Here is a 22,758-nt window from a genome sequence, read left to right as displayed (position 1 = left end):
ACGAGGGCGGGGCCATCTGGCTCCCGCGGCGCCCCCTCCGCCTTCCCGCCGGGCCGGGCCTCGGGACGCCGGGTCCTCCCCCGACCCGGGCTAATGACCGGGCGGGAGGCGGTAATGAGCGTCTGGGTCCCGGACGGGCGTTGGCCGGGATGAAAGGCGCGTGGGGGGTGGGGCGGGGGACGACCCTCGGGCCGCGTAATTATCGCCCCCTCCCGGTCGGCTAGGCGGGGGCCGGGACAGTGCACCTGGCGGCCTCCCAGCGGGGGCGCACGAGTGGGACCGTCCTGGCGGAGACTCGCGGCCCGCCTGGCCCAAACCCGCAGGGCCCAGAGCCAGGGCGGGGGAAGCGGAGACTGGATGAGTGTGCGCGTTGCCAGGTGTGGTGCGCATGTGTGCCGGTGAGCTGGGAGTCGCGGGTAAACAGACACAAGGATTGCAGGGCCCGTGCCTGCGTGGATGCAAAAGTGGGGCTGTGTGTGCCCGGGTGTGGAAGTGTGTGGACAGTGCTCCGTGCGCAAGACGCGAGGGGTCCAGAGCGTGTGCATAAGGGACTCGGGCGTGGGATCAGTCACGGACAGGCCTGCGTGTGCGTGATTCCCGGGCAGGCCTCACAGAGAGGTGGGCACCCCCGTGGTTGGGGGCGTGCCTCTTGTCCCTGCGGTGGGCCGGAGTGCTTTGTGTCAGCAGTGGCCAGGGGCTTGCAGGGCAGGGGACGGCTGCAGGAGGCCAGAAGCCAGGCGGAGTCCAACTGCCCCCGCCCCACCAGGCTCTGGCTCCTACCTGCAGGAGGAGGTGTAGGCCCTCCCCCCTGTCTGAGGCCCCAGGTGGCTGCTGAGTGTGAATACAGGCAGGTCAGCTCTTTGCCACCCTGAGGCGCTGGAAGGGGCTGCCCCGGCCTCAGTTTCCCTCCTGTTCCTAGGAAGGGGTCTCCACAGTGGAGAACATGCAGGACAGGGGACGGGCAGAGGCACCCAGTGGAGCCCCTGTGAGTGAAGGCCCAGGAACACGGAGGCTGGCACCATCCTGCTCCAGACCCGGCTCCCACCCCAGGGTCGCAAGGGCACTGGACGGTTTGTGGCTGTGAGCACAGACTGTGGGGTGGGCCTAGAGGGGCCCCAGAGACATGCCGGCCCACCTGTGTGAGGGCAAAGCCTCTGGATGTCCCACTCCCGGCCCTCGGGTTTGCACATTTGCTCTTTTTTATACTCCGGACGCCCCAGAGGCCCAGACGGTGACCCTGTCCTTTCTGCAGAGGGTCCCGGAGGCACGTGTGTGGTGGACAAACACACAAGTACATCAAACATGGGCCAGATGTCTGAGAAACGCCCGACCTTGTGCACAAAGACCCCTCTGTGCTCACGAAAACCCTGAGGCTTGCCTTGGTGGGGGCCCGGGCCACAGCCCGCTGGATTTTAAGGCTGGGGAGGGGCCGAGGTTCACACCTCCCCACCCCTGGCGGGAGGAGGAGCTGTCCCGCACAGTGTCCTAGCCACTCACTGGACCTGGGCCCCACACTCAAGATGTCACCCACACACAGCCTCCCTGTGGGCACAAGGAGGGGCAGAAGGACCCCTTCCCGGGGTTTGTGGCTCCATGGCAACACTGGGTGCCCCCCTCCCCCGCTCCTGTGGCAGTTGCCAGGGTCTCAGGGAAGACAGACGTGTCGTGTGGCCTGGGCAGCCCCAAGTGTCCGCGGCACGAGGGCTTCCGTCCCGCAGCTGTCCTGCTGTTCCTTGAAGGTCAGTGAGGGCCGGGTGCCCTGCCGGGCAGGCTGGCGTGGCCAGGTCCCTCTCAGGGCCTCAGTTGCCCACCTGAGACGTGGTTGCAGCAGCAGGGATTCCTGGGGTCAGTGAGGGTGAACAGGGACAAGAGCCCCCCCAGGAGGCACTTGGGGTTCTCTGCCCTTCTGTGGCAGGCACACGGGAAATGGTCTGACGCTCACGCCCCTTCTTCCAGGTCCCAGCAGGGCTGCAGCGAGTGAGGGCACGCGCCCCACCTGTCCCCAACCCAGTCAGCAGCTCTCTGCTTCTCTGGCAGGCCTGTAGCCACGGAGGGTATGGCGGGCCGGAGCGTGTGGCTGGAGCAATGGGCCATGTTCTGGGAGGTGCTGCTGTGGGTGACAAGTCTCTGAGGCTCCGAGGGCTGGCCCTGCCGGGTGTGACTTTCAGTTCTGCGGTTTTCTTAAGGGAGGTCTTGGTCCAGGGTGAGAATGGGGGGGGGGGGCATTGTTTTGAAAATCAGAGCGTCGAGGGACTTTGCGGCGGCGTCCAAGTGTGAGTGGGGCCGTGTGGCGGGTGCTTCGTACTGCAGAGCCAGGAGCCTGGCACTCAGGTGGGAATCGCTGCCATACCTGGCACTCAGGTACGGGCCCCCTAACTGCGGCAGGGTGCACTTCCCCAGAGCCTGGGCCAGAGGCCGTGTGTGGGAGGGGGGCGGTGGGCAGTGTGGGGGGGTGGGGCGCGGGCGGTCTGCTGGCAGCCAGCTGTCTAGAGCCCTGCTCCCCCTGCCTGCGGGCAGCCCCGCCCACATTCCGGAGGAGGGGGGTGCCCTCTACAGCCCCTGCCGGCACCCCAACCTCTGACCCAGCCCTAGCCCACTCCCTCCAGCAGCAGCTGGCTCCAGGGAGGGGCAGCCAGGCGGGGGTGGAGGCTGGAATGTGTGCTGGGGGTGATGGATGGCTCCCCCCTCCGGAGAGGGGGCGGAAGTGGGGGAGGAGTCGGTGGGACAGGGACCCAGATACCAAGAGAGACAGACGGAGATGCTGAGGAAGGCCAACAGAGGAGAGGAGAACCCGCCGCAGGCAGGAGAGGCAAAAAAGGAAGTAGACAGGGGGCAGAACTAGAGGGGAGAAGGAGAGGAGCAAGCCAGGGACAGGGACCTGGAGGAAGGGCCGTCACAGGGCGGTGCCCCAGGTGACAGCAGCCCCGCCCCCACACCGGGGCTGGGCTGCTCACCTGTCCGCGGTCACACCAGAGGCCGCCTGGCCCCTGCCCTTCCAGGGCTGGGCAGCTGTGGGTGGGGCTGGAGTCAAGACTCCTGGGTTGGGCCCCAGCACCCTTGGCTGTGGCTTGGTAACTCCCATTCCCCAGGCGCCTAGAGAGGCAGGCAGGTCCCACTGGGCCTGGTGGGGGCGGCTGTGCCCAGAGCACCCGCGGGGTGCTGGGGCTGCGGGAGCTGGCCCCCACGGGATACCGCTCACTCCTGTCTCCCCACATGGCTCCTACCCAAGCCAGCCCTGACCCTGGCCTATGGCATTTCAAAACCGCGGAGCCAACCCCAATTATCCATTTGGCCACCCCCAAGGGACTCTGGCCTGGAGCAGAAAGCAGTGACCCCCGTGACCTTCTCCCGCTTGCCCACGGCGGTCGTATCAACCAGGAGCACTGCCCACCGGGACCCAAACCTCCAGTCCAGACTCCACAGCTTGGCAGCCCCACCGGTCCCCACGGCCCGCCCGGCCCTCCACTGAGTCCTGCGCCTGCCCCGCGGGGGGCTACCCTTGGACCAGAAGTTCCCCACCTGGCGCGGCCTGCTCCTGCTCCGGCCGCTGCCTTCTCCGAGCGGCTCCTGATCACAGCAAAACGTGCTCCCGCGAGCCTCCCGCGAGCCTCCCGCGGCCCCCTTGCCGGCCACCGCCGCCGCCTGCGGAAAACGCTCCGCCCGGCGCTCCTCGGGCCGCTCCTCTACGCCCAGCCACCTGAAGGTCTGAGCCCTCCTCCCGGGGGGCCCCTCTCAATCCCCGGCCACAGATTTGGGGAATCACCCCCTTCGGGTCGTCGCCTCGGTCTCCTTCCCACCGTTTGTTTCCTCGCCCCCGGCTGACTTCGCAGTTACCAATACACCTGCTTGCGCGTCTCCGCGTCGCGGCGCACGCTGTCTCCCACCTAGGGGCCCCCTCCCCGCTCCAACGCTTGGCCAACTCCTATTCCCTTGGCAAAGCCTCAGGCCGGGGGCGCTCCCCCCCCGCCCGGGGGCCGCGTGCTCCCCCGATCCGGAGGTCGCGCCGCCGAGCCGAGGAGGGGGCAGCACACAATGCCGGGACGTGGAAGGAGGGGTGCGAGCGAGCGCGCCGGTGCGGGGGTCCACGTGCGGCGCCCTCCGCTACGCCCCCTCTTCCGTCCGGGCGCTGCGGAGCCGTCAGAGCCTCGGCGCGCCTCCCGCCCCCAAGTTTGCAGACGCGCGACCGCGGGGAGGGCCCCCCCGCCTCCGCGCCGCGCGTGCGCACTCGGCTGACCCGCACGGTCCCGCCCTCCGGCGCGGACGCCGCGCTGCCATTGGCGCGCGCGGAAGAACGAACGGCGGGGCCACCAGTGAGGCGTCCCCCGGGATGAGTGGGCGGGACCCGAGTCCCCCCACCCGACGCGCGGACGGGGGCGACCGGGGCGCCCTCCCCGCGGTGACGTCAGGCCCGATTCGCGGCGCGTTGCCGTGGAAACCGCGATTCCATTCCTGCGGGTTTCCGGGGGCCACCCCCTCCCATTCAGCTTTTTCCTCAATGGGAGGAGGGGGCGGCGCAGGGCAGACACCGCCCCCTGCGATCTCCGCAGCCCCGGCGGTCACTGGGCCTCAGTTTGTCTTACTTTCGCGTGGCCTGGCCTGCAGCCCCTCTGGCCGCCGCTCCCTTTGGCCGGGCGCCTCCCCCCGGCGAGGTGTGTGCGCTGCGCGCCCTTCCAGGGGGAAGGAGGCCAATGGCCCGCACCCCCCACCGGGGTGTTGTCCCCCTACGACCCCAGGGCAGGGCCGCGAACCTTGGACTCCCGAGCTGGGCTCCAGGCAGCGCCCTGAGGGGTGGGTTCCCGGGCAGCAGGGCAAGGGCCCCCCGCCCTGCCGCGCGCACACATAGCCTGTGATGCAGCAGCCGGTGATTCAGCGGGCGCCTCAGCTGACACCTCCTTCCACACCCCCCACCCAGCCCTGCGGAGTCACCTGGGTACAGCCCTCAGCCCTGACCCCCAGGGGCAGCTGCGTGGGCGGAAGTTTCCACCTGAGGTGTCCCCCCAGCACTTCCAACCTGTGGCCGTTGACTCTAAGGTCTGGAGGGATCATCCTGACATGGGGCACCCAACCTGCCTGCTGTGGGCTTGGTGATTTGGCGGTGACTGGACAGGGAGAGGGGCAGAAGGACCTTCCGGAGATGCTCCCAGGACACTCCTGGGACAGGACCTGTGTCCCTTACCCCTGGGGTCCCTGGAGCTGGGGCTGGGAGGGCAAGGGCTTAGGCCACCCGAAATCTGCCCAGGAGCGAGTGGTCACCAGTTTGACAAACACCGCGATCCTCCAGGGCGACTGATTGCGTCTCCCTGGGCTCTTCAGACGGGGCTGTGATTAGTTAGAACTTCTAGGTGGCAGGGCTTGGGGACTGCGCAAGTACAGGTGAGGAAGCTGGTGCTGTCCTCGCTCTGCCCAGCCCCAAAGTGGATGACAGGGCGACCCTGGCGGACTTGCCCCTGGCCCGGCCTCCGGGAAGTGCCAGTTGAGGAAGTCCCCAGCAGAGCAAGGACGCCCAGGAGAGGGGTGTTCCTGCGTAGGGCATGGCCCGGCCAAAGGCCTGAGGCATGACCGTCAGGGCTGGGGAGCGCTGGAATGCAAGGCCAGGGTGAGGCCAGAGGGGTGAGAGTTCACCCAGGGCTGTGACGGCCAGGCCGGAGGCCTCGAACTCAAACCTCGGGCCCTGGGGAACCACTGACTTCCACCAGACAGCTCCCGGAGGCCCGGTACCCGAGAGAGGGCTCAGGTCAGGGCTCCACCCAGACAGCACCTCCGGCCTGGCCCAGCATTTGAAGCAGGCTCCCCGTCAGCCGCTGGGTACATCGAGGCCCAGAGTGCGTGGTCAGGTAGCCCTGGCGAGAGTCCCAGGGCTCGGTCCCCAGTCCACCTCCCAGAGCCGGGAACGGAGGCCCCACCCCCGGCGCGCTGTTAGGAGGCAGCCCCGATGCCCACACCCTGCAGGACTTCCGGCCTTGGGTACCGGGAAGTGGCCGGCCCCTCCCTCCCCTGCTGGGGCAACTTCCTGCCCGCCCTCACCTCAAGCCGGGGAGCGAACGTGGGAACCGTTCTGGGATCAAGCCCCACCCACTCCCCAGCTGCCACCACCTGTCGGTCTCACCGGGCCCCTCTTCAGGGGAAACAACCACCCGCCCTGCCACTCCCAGGCTTTAGGACCACCCATCGTACCTGGGACCCCCTCTGTGAAGGCCAAGACCCCCCCCCCCCACCTCGCCGAGTGGGCAGCACATTCACGCGTTTCATCTTCTGTTTATTACTTGAAATCACGTTGTTGTATAGGGTTAATCTTTCCCAATTTTGTTTTCATACAGGGAACTCAGGCAAGGTGCTGGGACACCCCACAGCCCGACCCCTGAGGGTGGGTAATGCTTTCTTGGGGGAGCCCTGGTGAGGGCAGAGGGGGACGGGCTGGTTCTTGCCTGGGGCCTCCACCCTCAGACCCGCGGAGGCACAGGTGTTATTTAAAAATCGTTAAAAAAAACAACAAAAAACGACAAAACAGAACACATTTAAATAGGTATCCAACACAGTTCTTCAAAAACAAACCCACTCCTTTTTTCTCCTTTTTCTTTTTTTTTGGAAAATGAAAACAAACAAAAATCAGTGACCCCTACCCTCTGACCCCTCCCTACCCACCCCCCCACAAAAAAGTTTACAGAGCTACAGTTAACACATGGTGTTCACATCTGAAACCATTAACTTCAAACACATAATGGGGGGGTTCACCTACAATAGGATGAAAGGAGGAACAGGCAGGGGCGGGGGTGTCTGGGGGACAGAAAGGTGGGGCAAGGACAAGACTTGGGCAGGGGCAAGGCCTGATCATCTCCATTATCAGTAAAAAAATGAGTGAATGAGAAAAACTCCACCCCCATTGAAATGGCCCCAGTAGAGGGCTTGTCCCTCTGTCCCATGGGAATCTGGGGATAAGGGCACGGGTGGGGAGGGTCCAATTTAGACCAGCAGCGAACCCCCCCCCCCCAGGGGGTTAATGCTACACAGCGTCACCCCTACCAGGGCTTCACAGCTCAGCACCCCCTCCCCTCCTGACTGCCAGGGGTCCCTCAGACACAGCCCACAGGCCACATCTCTCTCGGGCTGGGCCAGGAAGGAGGGCTGGGGGTGATTTCCCCGTCCCCCAACCATTTCTCTCCCGAGTTTTCAAGAGACGCCCAACCACTATTGGCTCAGAAAATTAATAGTCTATAAATACCCCAAGCTCAGAACAAAAAGGGGGTGGGGCCGGGGGAGATGGCACAGTGCGAGGACACGAAGGCTGGCGGCTGGTCTGTCCCCTCCCTCCCTTTCCTATTAGGAGAGGGCCCCACACTTCCACCTGAACCCCAGAGGCAGGCTGGGGCCGGCCTACTGAAGCGCCCCTCCTTTGTGTCCTGGAAAAAGAGACCAAGAGAAAAAAGCACAGGTGTGGGGGAGACCTGGCCGCAGGGCCAGCGCAGCGGGTCTCCGGTGGCTGTGGGGCCTGCCGGCCGCCCTGGAGGCCGGGGTGCAGCTGCCGTGCGCCTTCCCTCCTCAGCCCTGCCCGTCTGTAAAGTGCATCATGAGGCATCTACGTTTTTGACTTAAACCTGAAGGGGATGGGGGCGGCTTCCTCGTCTCGTCCCACTCGGCCATCTGGAGTGACTGCTACATCTCTGGAGCTTGGGAAGTGGGCGGGGAGGGCCCGGCTCGGCCGAGGACGGGAGCCACCGCGGGAGGAAGAGGCGGGGAAGTGTGAGCTGAACCAAGGAGGCAGGAACCAAGTCCATGGAGAGTTCAGAAAACCATGGTAAGAATGGAAATAAAAAACAAAACAAACCAAAAACAAAACAAAAAAAAAAAAAAAAACCCAAAAAACCCCCAACAAAATGAAAAAAAAACCACAAAAAACAAACAAACAAAAAAAAAACAAAACAAAACCCCCAAACAAAAAAAAAAAAACAAACCAAAGAACCAGAAGGAAGCTGGTGGGGAGGGAGGGGCCTCCCGCTGCCCTGACCCCAACTGCCTGCCCTCCCGCACGCAGGCTGGCCCAGGGGACTCTCGGCCCAGGGTGGCCGGGCGAGGGACGTGGGTCCTAGGCCACCACAAACTCTGACTTAATGTCAGGGTTGACTTCCGGCTTCCAAACGGAGTCCTCGAAGTCGAGGCCCAAGGCCTCGCTGGGCCCGCTGCTGGTGTCGCTGCGGCTGGCCTTGCGGCTTGGCGGCCAGTGGTAGGGCCCGCGGGCATCCCGCCGGGCCTTCCTGCGGAGCCGTTTCTGCTGGAGCAGGAGCTGGAGGCGCTCCACCTTGCAGCGGGTGGCCCGGTTTTCCGTCTGCCGCAGCCGGTCCCCTGAAAGGAGGCAGTGACCATGAGCCCTGTGGCCCTTGGGGGGAGAGGCCAGACAGCACCCCCCCCCCCGCCCCGCCCCGACCCCCAGAGCATGAGGCACCACCCAGCCTTCCCGGTCACCAGGAGGTGGCTCAGATGCGAGGCTTCTCAGGCCCCGTCCACCACCAAGACCCAGCCGCGGCGGGCGCTGGAGAACAGAGCCGGCCCACTGGTCAGGTGGGACGTCAGCCCTCAGGCTCGCGGCTTTGTGTCCCCTTCGTGACCTGGGCCGGAGGCCCGCCAGGCAGAACAGTGACACTGTTCCACAGGGCTCAGGATCTCCTGGGGCTGGCTGGGTCTCTGGGGGACTCGAGCCACCCCTGGAGCAGCTCGGCCCCCCCCATCAGACCAGGCCATTCACAGAGGCCCCACCTGCCATCTGGACAAGGTGCAGGGGGTGCGGGGGAAGGAAGCGGCCCCCTCGGGAGAGGACAAGGACACTTTGTGCCCCAAACACACATGCTCCGTTCTCGCCGCTCTCCTGCGGAGCAGGGCAAGCAGCAGCTGCCGGCCCCCCCCCCCAGCCCCCCAGCCCCCGGCGGGTCAGCTGCTCTGAGCCCCGCACAGAGGGGCCTTGAACAGCCCGGGGACGGGCGGGGTGCGCTGGACACTCACCCAGGGGCTTGCACATGCGGGCCTGGCTCAGGGAGGCCGGGGCCGCGGCCGCCAGCTTCTCGCAGGAGGTAGTTTTGGGGGCGAGGTCCGGGGCAGGTGAGGCGGGTGCGCACTGCGCGTGGCAGCGCAGCTGCGTCAGGGACGGGGGCAGGCCCTGGTAGTGCCGCGTGGCACTCAGAAGGTCGTTGAGGATCTGCAGGATGGTGCCGATGTCACGCCGCGGCCGCCCGCTGCTGTCCTGGCAGTTGGGGTGCAGTGTGCCTGCGGGGGGTGGGGGCTGCTGGTGAGTGCGGGCGGGACGGACACGTGGCCTCTGAGGCGCATGCGCAGACAGGTGGGCCCGCAGCCTCGCGTGCGCTGGGGCCCGGGCCAGGAGACCCCGGGGAAGTCGGGTGAGACCGTACCCCCCCCGCCCCCGGCCCCCCCCCCCCCGGCTGCCCCTGGGCGGAGGGCATCTGCGCGGGGTACTGCGACACCTACCAGAGAAGGTCCCTGAGAAGACCCCCGGGGCATGGTTCACGAAGCTCTCGATGACAGCGCCGGGCTTGCGGGAGCGGGAGGTAGGGCTCCCCCCGGGGGTGGAAGAGGGGCTGGCGCCGGCGCTGGCAGGGGGCGGACAGTCCATCTGCGGGAGGCCGCGGAGAGGGAGGCAGGTCAGGCGCGGGGGCCGAGGGGGAGCAAGGACCGCCCCTGGAGGCCGGGGGGCGGCCTTTCGCACAAGCGCAGACCTGGGGCTCGGCGCCCCCTCCCTCCCCGAGGCGGTGGGGGGCGGGGGACAGCCCACCTTCCCCAGACTCACCTCAGGGCAGGCGGCGGACGCGGAGTGGGATCGGAAGGAGCCGGCGGTGACAGGCGAGGGGGACGCGGGGGCAGGGCTGCTGGCCATCGGGGGGACTCGGGCAGCGCCGGCCACGGGCCGGCAGGGGGACGACACGGGGGCGGCCATGCCGGGGTCCCCACGGGCGGCGGCGGCGGCGGCGGCGGCAGCGGCCAGCACGTGGCGGTGCTGGAGCGGGGCGTGCTGGGCGGCCAGCTGGAGCTGCACGAACATCATGTGGTCCCCCACGCGCAGCGCCAGGGTCAGCGGCGAGCGGCCCGACAGGAAGTCACTGACCTGTAGAGAGGGGCCCGTCAGCGCCAGGGCCCCAGCCTGCTGCGCCCCCAGCCCGGCCCAGCCCCGGCGCCCCACGCTGCGTGACCTGGGGCCTCTCGCCGCCCCTCTCTGGGCTCTGGGGTCCCTGTCGGTGCCACGGACGCTTAAATAAAATGAATCGGTATTTCCGGAAGACGCCTCCGCCAGCCCGGCCCGGCCCGGGCGCCACTGGGGGCTGTGGGGGACAGAGGCGGGTCAGATGGGGGGGGCCTGGCCCTCCCTGGCCAGCTTGGTTCTTTCAAGGGGAAACTGAGGCCAGAGGGGGCAAGACCCAGTCAGCAGCCGCTGCCCTCAAATAACCCCACCCTCCCAGCTCCCTGAACACCAGAGGGAGACGATCTCAGACCCCCTCCCAGTTAAGCCACCCAGGCAGCAAGTGGGCGGGAATTCCTGGACAAATTCTTCTTCCTAACCTTTGCTTTCTCAAGATAAATATTTATCTGTCCTGGGTGGGGCTGAGGCTGAGGGGGAGGCTTTGCTGCTGGAGGGGGCCCTGATGGTTCTGAGGCCTGGGTCCCACGAGACCTCTACGCAGCCCCAACACAAACCCTCAGATCTGGTGGGTGGCGGCGGCAGCCGGGTGCATCCGACACCCAGTGCAGACTGGGTCCCTCCTCTGGAGCCTGGCCAGTGCTGAGCTTTCCCCAGGGGCGAGGATGGGGGGGGTGGAGGTTTCTGAGAAGTGACATAGGCCGGATGACTCAGAACCACCGCCTCCCAGCCCTCCGCTGGCAGCGGCTGGCGTAACCTTCTCTGCTTGGGGGCCGCAGGGAGGCGGCAAGGAAGGCGGGCAGTGTGCAGCTCCCGCAAACCCTGAAGCCTGGTCTGCAGGGTACCCGCCCCAGATCCAGAAGCTCCCCTTGCAAGAAAGGCTTGGGGTGGCTCCCCGAGAGCAGCTGGGGAGTCCCCCCCACCCCTCCGCCCTGCAACTTCCTCCCTGGGGAGGGCGAACAGGCAGGCATGACTCGGTGCCAGGCGGGGAAACAGCCCTGGGAGCCAGTCACTCCGCCCAGAGCACCCCCCCCCCCCCCCGCCTCCTGACGCAGGCACTGTGGGGCGGATGTGAACCAAAGACACCCCTGGCCCCCCTGCCAACCGCAGGCCCCCCTGAGCGCCGAGAGCTCAGTTCCCATCTTCACCAGGAAATCCAGTGCGGCCCCCGCCTGGCTTCTGGGACCCCAGCTCTGCCTGTAGCCCCCCGGCCCTGCTGATGGTGGACCACCCAGCACCAGCGCCCCTCTTCCTCCTCACTGCCTAGCTGGTGAGGACAGGATGCTACATGTCGGGGAGGGGGCGAGGGCCTCAGGGCAGGAGGAAGGGAAGCCGCTGAGCAGGTTTCCTGCGGCCAGCCCAGCCCAGCCCACCCCCTAGCCGGGGCGGGCAGCAGCCTGCTTCCCCCACCCTGGCAGCAGGCGGATAGCTGAAGCCTGTGTCACCCTCCTGGGAGGAGGGCCCTGCCGCCAGAAAAATGAGGAAAGGAAGAGGTAAAAAAAATAAATAAATAAATGCTGCAACAAAACCGGGAACCCGGCCGCGGGCCCGTCCCTGCCTTCCGCCTCAGCTCCTGGCCAGTTGCTAAATCTTTTCCTAACATCCTGTCTAGGCCATGGCCCTGGGGTGGGAGCCCCCCTCCCCCTTTTGGGGCAGAGAACAAAGGCCAAAGGGAGAAGGGGGAGGAAGTCACCCCTTACAATGGGGTCAAAGAAGCCGGAAGGAGTGTCACGCAGGCTGGCCCCTCCAGCCCCCTCCCGCCCACCCACAGAAATGTTTAAAAAAAAAAAAAAGAAGAAAAGAAAAAAAGGTCGTCCTGGAGAAACCACAGTGGCTGTGGAGGGGGTGCTCCTCAGTAGAGGGCTGGGGCCCCAGGCCCAAGGTCACCCCGGTAGGCAGGCTTGTGAAAGCCCAGCCCCCTCCCCCACGGCAGCCACCGTGGGAGAGAAGGCCCTCAAGGTCAGGTGGTGAGTGCGGAGGGCGGGAGGAAGAGGAAGCTGGGTGACCAGGCCAAACTGGCAGGAAGGCTGGGCGGTGCGTCCCCTCCCTCCCCACGGGTCTCCGGGGAGCACAACCACCCCCACTCCCAGGCCCTCCCCCTGGTCTCGGAGGGACCGGCGCGGGTCTTACCTGTGTCTCGGTCAGGCTCTCCAGGGCCTGCATCACAGACTGCTCCGGCCTCGAGGCCTGGGACTGAAACAGAGAAGATGCCGCTCTGAGCGGGCGCTCCGCTCCAAGAGGGCCGGGGCACCAGGGCGGGGGAGCTGCTTGCCGGCGGGGCCGCCCTGACAGGGTGTGTGCTGGGAACCAAGCTCTCAGGGGAAGGGGCTGCCCGCCTGCGCCAGAGCCTCAGGGGCACCGTGCCCCAGCCATTTACCATGAGGCCCGCCTCCACGGTGGGCACCAGCGTCAGCTTGCTGCCATCCCCCACGCCGAACTCCTGCAGCTTCCCCGAACTGAGCCGGCTAGGGGGAGGAAGGAAGGAAGAGGGTGAGGCCAAGGAGACAGGGCAGTGAGGCGGAAGCACGGGCGGGGGGGGGGGGGGGGGGGGGGGGGGGGGGGGGCTGTGTTCCTGGGGGAGATATGGGAGTCCTACCCACCCCTATCCCTTCCCAGCTCCCCAACCAGAGGGGTGGTATGTGTGTGTATGTAGGGGGGAGTGTCAAATATCTGGCCCCAAGGGCCCCCCATGCAAGTGGCTCAAAGCTCCTTGGGGAGGAAGGCCCACTCTGGGCTGGGCACCACCTCTGCACCTCAACAAAGCACTTTTTGGTCCCCAGGCGCCAGTGCACCCTGGCGGTCGTCTGCCACCCTCCCCTCACCCCACAGCCGGCCCCTGCCTGTAATTCACCAACTCCGGCCCCGAGCTTCTCTCTGTGGGAGCCACAGGCTTTAGCCTTTAGGGTCTTTTGCTGTGCCGGGCTCCCCCTCCTCCCTCCCTCCCCGGCGCCCGGCGCAGGCCGCGGCGGCTCAGACAAAGGAGACCCTCCCCCACCCGCCCCTCCCCCACTGGGGCCCCTCCGCTGGGGATGGACACTGCGTGTCCCTGGAGGCCCGCGGGGGGAGTGCTCCCCGGCCTGGAGGCGATTTAAATACCAGGGGGGAGGAGGAGACTGCGGGAGTGCTCGGTGGTTAGAACAAAGGGGGGTAGAAAGACGCAAGTAGGGGAAGAAAACAGCCAGACGTGGGGGGGGCACCGAGCAGATGCGGAAGCCAGCGGGAACGCAGGCAGAGAAGGAGGCGGCCGCGCCCCCCCACCCCCGCTGCCGAGACCCCCACGCTGACCGGGGACTCCTGCCTTCCCAGGAGGGAGGGGGACGCCCTCGCAGCCGCCTTTGTGCAGCGACCCCGGGCGGGGGAGGGGGCCGAGGCAGGCAAGGCCGAGCAGAGGGCGCCCGAGAGCGCGCGGCGCGCCCCCGCCCCCCGTCTGGCCGCCCCCTTCCTTCCCCGTGCGGCGCGCTCTTTGTTCCCGCCCGGGGGCCGGGGCCCGAGGGGGCGGCGGGTCCGAGGGCGGCGCGCGGTACCTACGTGTCTTTGTGGAGCAGCGCCAGGCGCTCCTTGGGCACTTTGAGCCGCTGGGACAGCCGCTTGCGCAGCCCCTCCACCGTTTCGTCCGGGGGCACCGACAGCTCATAGCGGGTGCCCGTTGTGCTATGGATGGCCAGACTCATGGGCGCCGCCTCGGCCGCCGGGCCTAGCTCGCAGGCGCCGCCGGGGGCCCCGCGCCGGCAGCTCCGGGCGCCGCCGGGCTGCGGCTCCATCCCCGGCCCGCGCTGGAGGGCTGGGGTCCACCGGGCGCCGCCAATCCTCGTCGCGCCTCCGGGCAGTGCGGGGGGGGGGGTTGGGCTCCCCGAGCCGGGGGTCCTCGCGGTTCCTAGGGGAAGCGCACGTCCCCTTTGAGAAAGTCCCAGAAGCGGAAGGTGAATCAAGAATCAAAAATCCGAGCGGCGCTCCGGGGTCGCGCTGGCTCTTCGGGGCGCCTTCCGGGGGTGGGGACTGCACTCGCGGCTCCTTTCAAGGACGCTGGCCGTGGGGGAGGGTCCCGAGGAGGGGGCGCCGCTTAGGCGGTCGCGCTCGGTGCCGTCCGCCGCTCGGGCCGCGCTTCCCCGCGCGTCCCCTCCCTTAGCAACAGCCGTCCCCGCCGCCGCCGCCGCCGCCGCCGCCGCCGCCGCCGCTTGAAAGATCTGGGGGTGAAAGTAACAAGAAAAAAAAGTTATAATGTATCAACGTTCCAAGGGGCGGGACTGCCGCCCCCTCCCATTCACTACTTACTCCGCCGGCCCTGAGTCGGCCAATCGCCGCGCGCCCAACGCCCAGTCGGCCGCGCGGGCGGGCCAATGAGAAGCGCCGTGGAGCTGCCCCACGTGGCCGCGCGGGCCCGCCCATCGCCCCGCCCCCAGCCCGGCGGCCAAGGGGAGCTCGGCGGGGGCGGGGCTGGCGCCGCTCCGGCCCGCCCCCGCGCTCCACCCGCCCGCGCCGGGGGCCATTCATACCGCCCGCAACAAAGGGCAGGCGGCCCGAGGCAGATCGGGTTGGTGGGGGGAGAGCGGCGGCGCGGGGTCCCGGTCCCGGACGGCGCGGCGTGGGGGCGGGCACTATCCTCGCGCCGGGAGGGGCAGGAAGCCGGGGTAGCTCCCCCCGCGTCTGTCCGGGAAGCCGCCGCGAGCGGAAGCGGGAGGCGACCCCTGCGCTTCGGGCCCGGGCGGCTCTCAGGAGGTTCGGCCGCCGGGCGTCCCCCACCCGTGGGGCGTGAGGTCCGGGCGAGGAGCGGGGCTGCGGGCGGGGCCTGCACCGCGGTGATGTGGGCCGGTGCCGGGAGGGCCCTCCCCTCCCCTCCCCCTCCCGCACCCTCCCGCGCCGGTACCACCTCGCGTCCCACCCCTGTCCCGCGGGCCCGGCCCGCTTCCCTAGTCGCGCCCGCCCGAGCCGTGACGTGACGCGGCGTCCCCGGCTGCGCCCGCGCGCGCCGCTTGGGGCTGCGGTGAGTCAGCAGCGCCAGCGCGCCCCCTACCGGCCCCGTCCGGGAGCGCTGCCTGAAGTCTTGGGGAGGGGGCGAAGCAGCTGCCCCGGGGCGGGGGAGAGGCCTGCGGGACTGCTGGCGAAGTGGGAACCTCCGCTGGGGGTCTGGAGCCTCTACGTGGGGAGGCCGGGCCGCACAACTGGAGAAACTGAGGCTGAACAGCAACTTGCTCAAGGTCACTCGCGGGGTAGGAGGAGTGCCCGGTAGGCGGGGCGGGGGCTGAGGTCTTGCCTGGGCGGTGCTGCTTGCGCCGAGCCCTTCCCATCCCACGACCCGAGGGGCTCGCCAGGGCTGGAGACACCCCGAGCCCTGCCTGCCCCGAAAACAAAGAAAAGTGGGGCACCTTTAAGAGCCTAGAGTGGGGACCCTCCTACTCGTCCGGCGAGATCCCACCCGCACTCACCGGACGCGGCCAGTCCGAGGTCTCAACAGTCCGGAGGGTACCCACGTCCGGGGACAGAGCGCGGTGGCGGGGCAGGTCTGGGGCCGAGCGGGCGGCCCCCAAGCCTTTATCCGCACCGCCTTCCCTCGGGGTGGAGTTTGGGCGGGCAGGGGGCGGAGGGCCGGGCGGCCGGTGACGCAGGCGGGCCCCCGCCCCTGCCTGCAGGCCGGGGCCCTGGGGCGCCTTGGGTTCTCGGCCACCCACCCCGAAGCCTCGCCTCGTATGTTGGGGGTCGCTCCATAAATGCTGCTGAACCCAAGGTCACGAACGGTAGCGCCGATGGATCGGATCCCCAGGACGGGGTTTCGGGGTGCCCAGGTTGGCTCCCGCCCCGCCCCCCTTTTCTGCCGCTCTAGGCCCGGTGCTTCCGCCTGGGGGCGCCCGCGTGGGGGAGCGCAAGGGAGGGGGGTGCCTGAGTCAGCGGCCACGGTCCAGGAAAACAGGCTGGAGTCACCTGCCTGTTGTGGGGGTGCCCCAGCCAGCTGCCCCAGCAGCCTGGCCTCCTGCATCCCTTAACGGTGACCTCAGAAGGCATTTACGGAGCGATTAACCTGCGCCAGGCCAGCCTCGTGCGGCTAGTCACCACCCACCACGCTGTGACCTTTCCGAGCCCTGTTTCCACGGCTTCCACCGCAGTAGACCGATGGGGAGAATCCAGCTCGGCTCATTCTGGGGCCCGGGGGTGGGCAGGATCACCCCACCCATTTCACAGACCAGTTAACTGACAGCAGACAGCAGCAGGTGGAAATGCGGCCGGTCCTCGTTCTCCCAGCATGTGCTCTGCGTCGGGGACTGAGGACCACCCTCAGCGGTGTGGGGTGCTTAGTCTTCCTGCTCCCCTGCCCCTTGTCCATTTATCTGGTCTCTCACTGTATCGGGCCTGACCACCGCCACCCCACCCTAGTCGTGGGCACCACTCCCAGGGCTGTGTTCCTTTCCAGGTCTCCATCCTGCTCCCACCCAAAGCTCCTGCAGCCTTTGACCTGCCCCCTCCCACCCTCACCAACCCCTCCACAGCCAGAGGCTCCCAGGCCCACAGGGTCAGGAGAGCTTTGGGAGGGGGCGCTGGGGGCTGGGAGGAAGTGCTGGAGCCTGGGGAGGAGACCATGCACCCTGAAGCCAAGCATTTGGACGCTGGGTCAGGGACCTGCGGCCATGGCAGACAGGGCTGTGTGATCTGCGGAGGGCGTGAGACCTTGCCCTTCGGGTCCCCGGGGGAGCAGCTGGTCCTCCTGGAACTGGGGCCCCGAGGGTCCACGCACGTTTCGGAGTGGGAGAGTGCTCTCAGGAAGGGCCCATGGGCCCAGCCTGGCTGGACAGGTCCAACTTGAGAAACACCAAGTCAATCCACTTCCTGCTTTGTTTTCCCGCTTAAAGCATCCCGTGCTCTAGTCTGCCCCTAGGTGTGGGCACACGCAGTCCAAGGGGACCCCCTTCCTCAAAGAAGGACCAGCCCTGGTGTGAGCCTGCTCTCGAGGGAAGGGTGGTGACCTCCGGTTCCTGGTCGTATGACCCACTCCACCCTGGGTGTCTCCAGCCCAGGACAAGGCTCCGGACAACTTAGGCTGTCCCTGCAGACCCATGGGCATCCCTAACACTCCAAGGCTCCCATCTCCCTCAGGAGGCCTGTTCTGTGCCGAGGAATCTTACCGATGTTCAGAGCTGTACCCCTGGCCAGCGGCCGAACCCTCTCGGGAACAGGGGCACGGCCAGGACCGCCGGCGTGGGTGCCCGTCCAGCAGCGCGCCTCCACGTGCTGCGCTCGCACCGCCTTACCTGGCCGTGGTGTGGCGTACAGTTCCCGAAGCCTGACCCCGAACTCCAAAACCCAGAGCAGGGAGGAGGGGGCCTGCTCCGTGAGCCCATGGCTGTCACGACGCCCTCTGGCCTGGGGAGAGCCGGCTGCTTGGCCTACCAGCCTGAGCAGGGGGACCCAGGGAGAAAGCCCCCGTAGCTGTGAGCTCGCTAGGAGGCCTCCACAAGCAAGGCTCCCGCCACATGGAGCACCAGCGAAGCCAGGGGACAGTCACTCGCACGGGACCGTGACACACAAATCCACAGCCCGTCTGTGCTGACAACATGCCCGGGGCCGGGGGGGACCTCCCTGTCACCTCCCGGCTGCCAGTGACACACAGGCAGGCCCAGGCTCTCCCGCACACTCACCACCCTGGAATCGCCTGCCAGCCCTGCTCAGGCCCAGGGCTCAGGCTGGGGGGGCGGGGGGTGAGGAGACCCCTCCCCCAAAGTCTCCTGCCGCCCACCTGGAGCCGGCTTCGAGGCCACCCCCGTGCTTGCAACAGAAAAGAAATGGAACAGCACAGAAGCTGCCCGGAGCCAGGGCTGCCCCCGCCCGGCAGCCCCACCCCATCTGGGGCCAGCCCAGGGGCCTGATGCACAGCGGTGCCAACACCACCAGGGACGAGGCGCTCGGCCAGCCAGGCCACCCACAGGCCGGGCGAGCAGAGGGCTGGGCCTCGGGGGGAGCAGGCAGGACCCGCCTCTTCCCAGCGTGGCTGGGGTGGGCTGGGGAGCCCACAGGGCAGACGGCACAGCCTGAAACTTGGCAGAGCCCCAGGTGGGTGTCCAGCAGCCCAGGCCTGGCCCTGGAGCAGCAGCCACGCCCCTGCCTGCCGTCTCCCCACACCCCGCCAGCAGCCTGTGCCAATCCCCGCCCTCCTGGGCTGATGGCACCCCGCCCACCACCTACCCTGGTTTTACAGGCCATGCCCCCTGCACACCCCACTCCCCAGCGTACTACAGACCCCCGAGGACCTTTCGGCCCCAGCTTCCAAGCCCTGGAGCCTGAAGCTGGTGTTTAACGCCTGATCCCCGTGCAGAGACACGCGCGGCTGGCACAAAGGCCAGGGAAGGTCCTGAAGACAGAGTTCCAGGCAGCACACAAAAGCAGCGTACACGAGTCGGGTCCCTGGCTTTTAATGGGGGCTCGAGCTGGGGACAGGCCACCCCTCGGAGGCGGCTGGGAGCTGGTCTCCATGGCAGGGGCTACAGGCTCAGGAGGATGGTGGGTGACACATGAGGTTGGGGGGAGGGGGCTGGCAGGTGGGGGGGACACAGCCCCTCCTCGAATGGCAGAGCAGGTCTCTGGGCTCGCCACCAGCCCTACCAGCCCTGCCAGCCCTGGCGAGGCGCGGGGGTTCCCTGCGGTTCCCTGCGTTTGCGGGACGCTGAAAGCTAGAGCCGTGCTGCCCCCTGGCGGCCTTCGCGGGCGAGAAGGCTCGGGCCACAGGAGAAGCCCGGCGGGTGGCTTACAGCCCTTCCTCCCCAACCCACGGGCAGACCGGCCCCCTGCCAGCTGGTTCAGCCTGCTCGGGACACCCCCTGCCCAGTTCTGGGCTTCGGGTTCCCTGCTGGCCAGGGCCACGCACCGCCTACTCGAGAGCCTTCACCAGGGCCTCGTTGGCCTCGATGCGGATCTGGATCTCAGCCCTGGAGGCCTCGTCCGCCGCCCCCGACAGCTCCGCCTGTGCCTTCTCCAAGTTCACCTTGGCTGCCTGCAGGAAGCGGGGAACGGGTGAGAGCCAGGCGGCGCTCCAGCCTGGCGCCGGCCCCTCCACCAAACTCGCGTTCCCTTCCCCAAAGCCCGCCGTCTCTAGCACAGCCCAGGCCGCCTCGGTGCATCCGTCTCCCCTGGGACACTCACCCCCACGTCGAGCATGTCCAGCGTCACGGCCTCTTCGGCCAGCAACTGCACGGAGGAATCCGCGTTCACGGTGACGGAGCCGCTGCTCACTAGGGGAAGAGGAACACGTGAGACTGCCACGCCCCCCTGTAGCTGACACCATCACCCCCAAACCAGGAAAGTGGCTCCACGCTGCAGCCCTGGAGTCTAGCATGGAAAAGAGGCATCTGGAGAGAATGACACACGCACATGGGGCTCAGGGGCACCCGCTGGAGGCTGGACGCAGGGGACACCCACCAGCCGTCAGTTAAGCCAGCGTGAGGACGGAGGCGGGAGGCGGGAGGCGGGAGGCAGGGGCGAACCCCGCCGCACCTCGCAGCAACTTCCATGCCAGTGGAAGCACGTCTGGGGATGCAGGGGTCTGCGCCTCCTGGGCGGCCCCTCCCGCGCGGGACTTGACTTCTCTGCCTGACCCCGGTCCCCGTGCCGCCTCCCTACAAGCTCTTTAACCCCCAGCCTGCTCTGTGCCCTTTACTTTTCCCAAGCCTGTGCCCAGACGCTGGATCCGGCCTGAGGAAGTTCGCGGCCCCTGGCCAGCCCCTTCCCACCGGACTCACCAAAGTATTTGGACGTGGTGCCGTCCTCAGCGTGGACGACCACCAGCCCCGGCCGCAGGACCTGCAGGGTGGGCACATGGGCCGCGAGGATGCCAAAGGCTCCCGTCTGCGTGGGGACGTCCACCTGCCGGACGTTGGCCCCGTTGAAAAACACCTGGAAAGAAGACACGGAGCGCGTCACTGCAGGCCAGTCTTCCGGCGCTGGGGCTGGCCCCCCTGCAGGAGCACGGCCAAAGGCAGGAAGGAAACACTGACGGGGGACAGAGACGCCCCGCCGCGCGACACATGGGTTTTGGTCCCCCGCAGCCTCTAGCGCAGGACCCGTCCGCACAGAAATGCTGCAGGAGCACAAAGGGCGCACCCACCCAGGCGGGCACCCAAGAGAACGAGTGTCCGACGCTGTGGGACACGCGGAGGGGGCGGGGGGGGGGGAGGTCGAGTCCGTGGACGTTGGCGTCCAGAGAAAATTCTATAGGACTCGGATTCCACACCACAGGGAAGAACGTAGGGCTCGGGCAGGACTGCGGGGGGCGACCCCGGGGTGGGGGGCCCGGAAGCCGGAGCAAACGAGACGGAAGGGGCGCGGGTCCGGGATCCCAGATGGGGTTGGGGGCCTCGGACACCCGGAGGCTGCGGAGCCCGGATTCTGGACGACACCCGGGAGGGACCCAGGGAGCGGGACAAACGGGGATCGACACCCCAAAGGCGGGGTTCTCCGACTGCGGACCACTACGGGTCCGGACCGGAGACGGCGACCAAGCGGGGTCCCGAGCCAGACCGGCCTCCGAACCTGCGTCGGTGAGGCGAAGGTGAAGGACATCTGTCCCGGGCCCGCAGCCGGGGCCGGAGCAGCGGCGGCCTCGGCGTAGGCGCGGGCCTGGCGTGCGAGGGAACGCAGGCCCGGACGGCGGAGGAGGGCGGCGGGGAGCATGGCGACGGCTGCCGGGGGACTCCAGCCGAACGCGGGCAGCTGGAGGACGAGGAGGACGACGCGCGGGGACCTCTGGGAAGAGGAGTCTTGGCAAAGGCGCACGCGCGCACTACGACTCCCAGCGAGCCGCGCACATGGACGACGCATTGCGCCTCGCGCGCGGCATGCTGGGGCTTGTAGTTTCCTTCCAGTCCCAGAGACCAGCCGCGGGGTAAGATGGGGTATGTGCCAAAAGCCTCCGCGGAGCAGGGATTACCTGAATTCAAGGTTTTGGGGGCGCTCAGAGGATGCCAGGCGCCAGAGCCATCAAGAGGAATGCCAAGATTCCGGCTTTGGTTTGGGGCGGTGGGGACGTTTAACGAACATCAGTGTGACGAATACGCAAACCATATGGCACGTTGGAAGCTACGAAGTACTCAAAAGAGCAAAGAAACGCAGCGCTGGGGGCCAGGATGGGGTGCGCTGCGACTGTCGGACGCAGACGTGCTGGGAAGGGCACCTGGGCCTGTCTCGCGCGGACAAGCGCCGGCGCCGCTCGGGTGCAATCCTCGACGGCGCCGGCAGAGGGCACTCCGCGACCGGAGATGCACGCGCCGCGGCCTCGTCCGGCCTCCGCCCCCGCGCGCCGCTGACGCACGGACGCGTGCGCGGGCGGCCCGGGGCTGCGCTGACGTCACCTCGGCTCGCGCAGCCTCGCTCGCGGCCTTGACGTCACCACCCCGCCCCCGCGCTCACGCAGGTGGCGCCCCGGGCCAGGCCTCCAGGCCCACATCTTGGTCTCCGGCAAAACGCGGAGTGTGGGTTGGACGGGGTTGGGGCCCACACCCGGGAGGGCCTTGGCTGAAGGGCCGAGGGGTGCAGCCACAGGGGAGGGGGTGTCACTCCTGGGCCCGGGTCTGGGCACACGCGTTCCGACGCGGTGTTGCCCCGTGGCTCCCCAACCCCAGGGGCTGCCTGCGTCCTAGCTGCCTGCCTTCCAGCATCTGGGGCGCCTGTGGCCAACACAGGGGAAGGACGCAGACCTAGTGCCCAGACCGCCGCCGCCTCTGGGCATCCCGGCTCAGGGTGTGTGCGCGCAGAGAGAAGCCGGTTCGCATTTCTAGGGGTGCGTCCCGTGCGCAATCGCAACCTTTCCCAGAGCCCCGGACCCCACATGGGGCGAGCCTGATCTACCTCGTCAGTCCGCTACTCGAACCCATCCACTGGGCAATTTCTCTCCCATTCCTACTCCAGGGGGGCCAGTGCGTAAAGGCAGCACCTGTTACTCAGGCCCCAAACCTAGGGTGACCCCGGAGCTCTCCAGTGGACCTCCGGTGGGCATGGCCTGTCCACTCAGTGGCCACTCTCACTGGTTTGCACAGTCGCAGCCTCCTCCCCTGTCCTCGAGGCAGGTGAGTTCACACACAGCCAGCGGCACCATGTCATTCTTTCGCTGGGAACCACTAGACGGCCTCCCTTGTTCCCTCCAACACAACACTTTGATTTCCAAACGTACTTTCTTACCCCAGGTCCTTTGCACACCCAGCTCCTGCTCACTTCAGCCAGCTCTTGCCTGGGTGTTCATCCACTTGACTGGCAGATTGTTTTCGATGTGCCGGCCGTGTGCTATGCCTGGGGACCCCAATCCTGACTTGGGACTCACCCTGCAGTGAGGGAATGGGTGAGGAGGACACGACACACTGGAGCAAATAACAGGCGACACGCAGGGCCACAGAAAGGGGCAGGGTGAGAGCTGCTGTTACCAAAGGTGGCCAAGAGGACGCGCACTGAGAATGGGCCATTTAGGAAAGAGTTGAAGGAAGCCAGGGAATGACTCTTGAAGCTGAGTGGGAAAGAAAGAGCCTTCGAGGCTCGGCACCTGCCAGCGCAAAGGCTCTGAGGTTGAAGCGGTAGTGTGGGTTTTCACTGGAGGGGAAAGGGGAGACACTGGGTTGAGCATAGGGCCAGGGGGCTTGGGCTAGGACCCAGACCAC

At 67.5% G+C, this 22,758-nt stretch overlaps 2 protein-coding genes across 3 annotated transcripts; both read right to left on the bottom strand.

The window, feature by feature from the left end:
- Positions 1–6,495: 6,495 nt before the first annotated feature.
- Positions 6,496–15,666, bottom strand: MIDN (midnolin). Of its 2 annotated transcripts, XM_045990646.1 has the most exons (9): positions 15,559–15,666; positions 13,664–14,319; positions 12,513–12,600; positions 12,266–12,328; positions 10,191–10,319; positions 9,791–10,105; positions 9,472–9,616; positions 8,992–9,252; positions 6,496–8,337 (listed from the first exon to the last, which is right to left on the bottom strand). In XM_045990646.1, the coding sequence occupies exons 2-9, from the start codon at positions 13,894–13,896 to the stop codon at positions 8,081–8,083; spliced, it is 1,491 nt and encodes a 496-aa protein (XP_045846602.1). In that variant the 5' UTR covers positions 13,897–14,319; positions 15,559–15,666; the 3' UTR covers positions 6,496–8,080. The 2 variants fall into 2 exon arrangements, with proteins under 2 accessions (XP_045846602.1, XP_045846603.1); XM_045990647.1 differs by lacking the exon at positions 10,191–10,319 and having other exon boundaries at positions 15,559–15,662.
- Positions 15,667–18,515: 2,849 nt separating this feature from the next.
- Positions 18,516–20,857, bottom strand: ATP5F1D (ATP synthase F1 subunit delta). Its single transcript, XM_045990645.1, has 4 exons — positions 20,645–20,857; positions 19,855–20,008; positions 19,259–19,347; positions 18,516–19,109 (listed from the first exon to the last, which is right to left on the bottom strand). Exons 1-4 carry the CDS (start codon positions 20,783–20,785, stop codon positions 18,987–18,989), a joined length of 507 nt encoding a protein of 168 aa, XP_045846601.1. The 5' UTR covers positions 20,786–20,857; the 3' UTR covers positions 18,516–18,986.
- Between the last annotated feature and the right edge of the window lie 1,901 nt (positions 20,858–22,758).

Source organism: Meles meles, chromosome 20 (assembly GCF_922984935.1).
Source record: "Meles meles chromosome 20, mMelMel3.1 paternal haplotype, whole genome shotgun sequence".
NCBI lineage: Eukaryota > Metazoa > Chordata > Mammalia > Carnivora > Mustelidae > Meles > Meles meles.
Note: the sequence above shows the minus strand (reverse complement) of the source record. Positions and strands in the feature narration are given on the sequence as shown.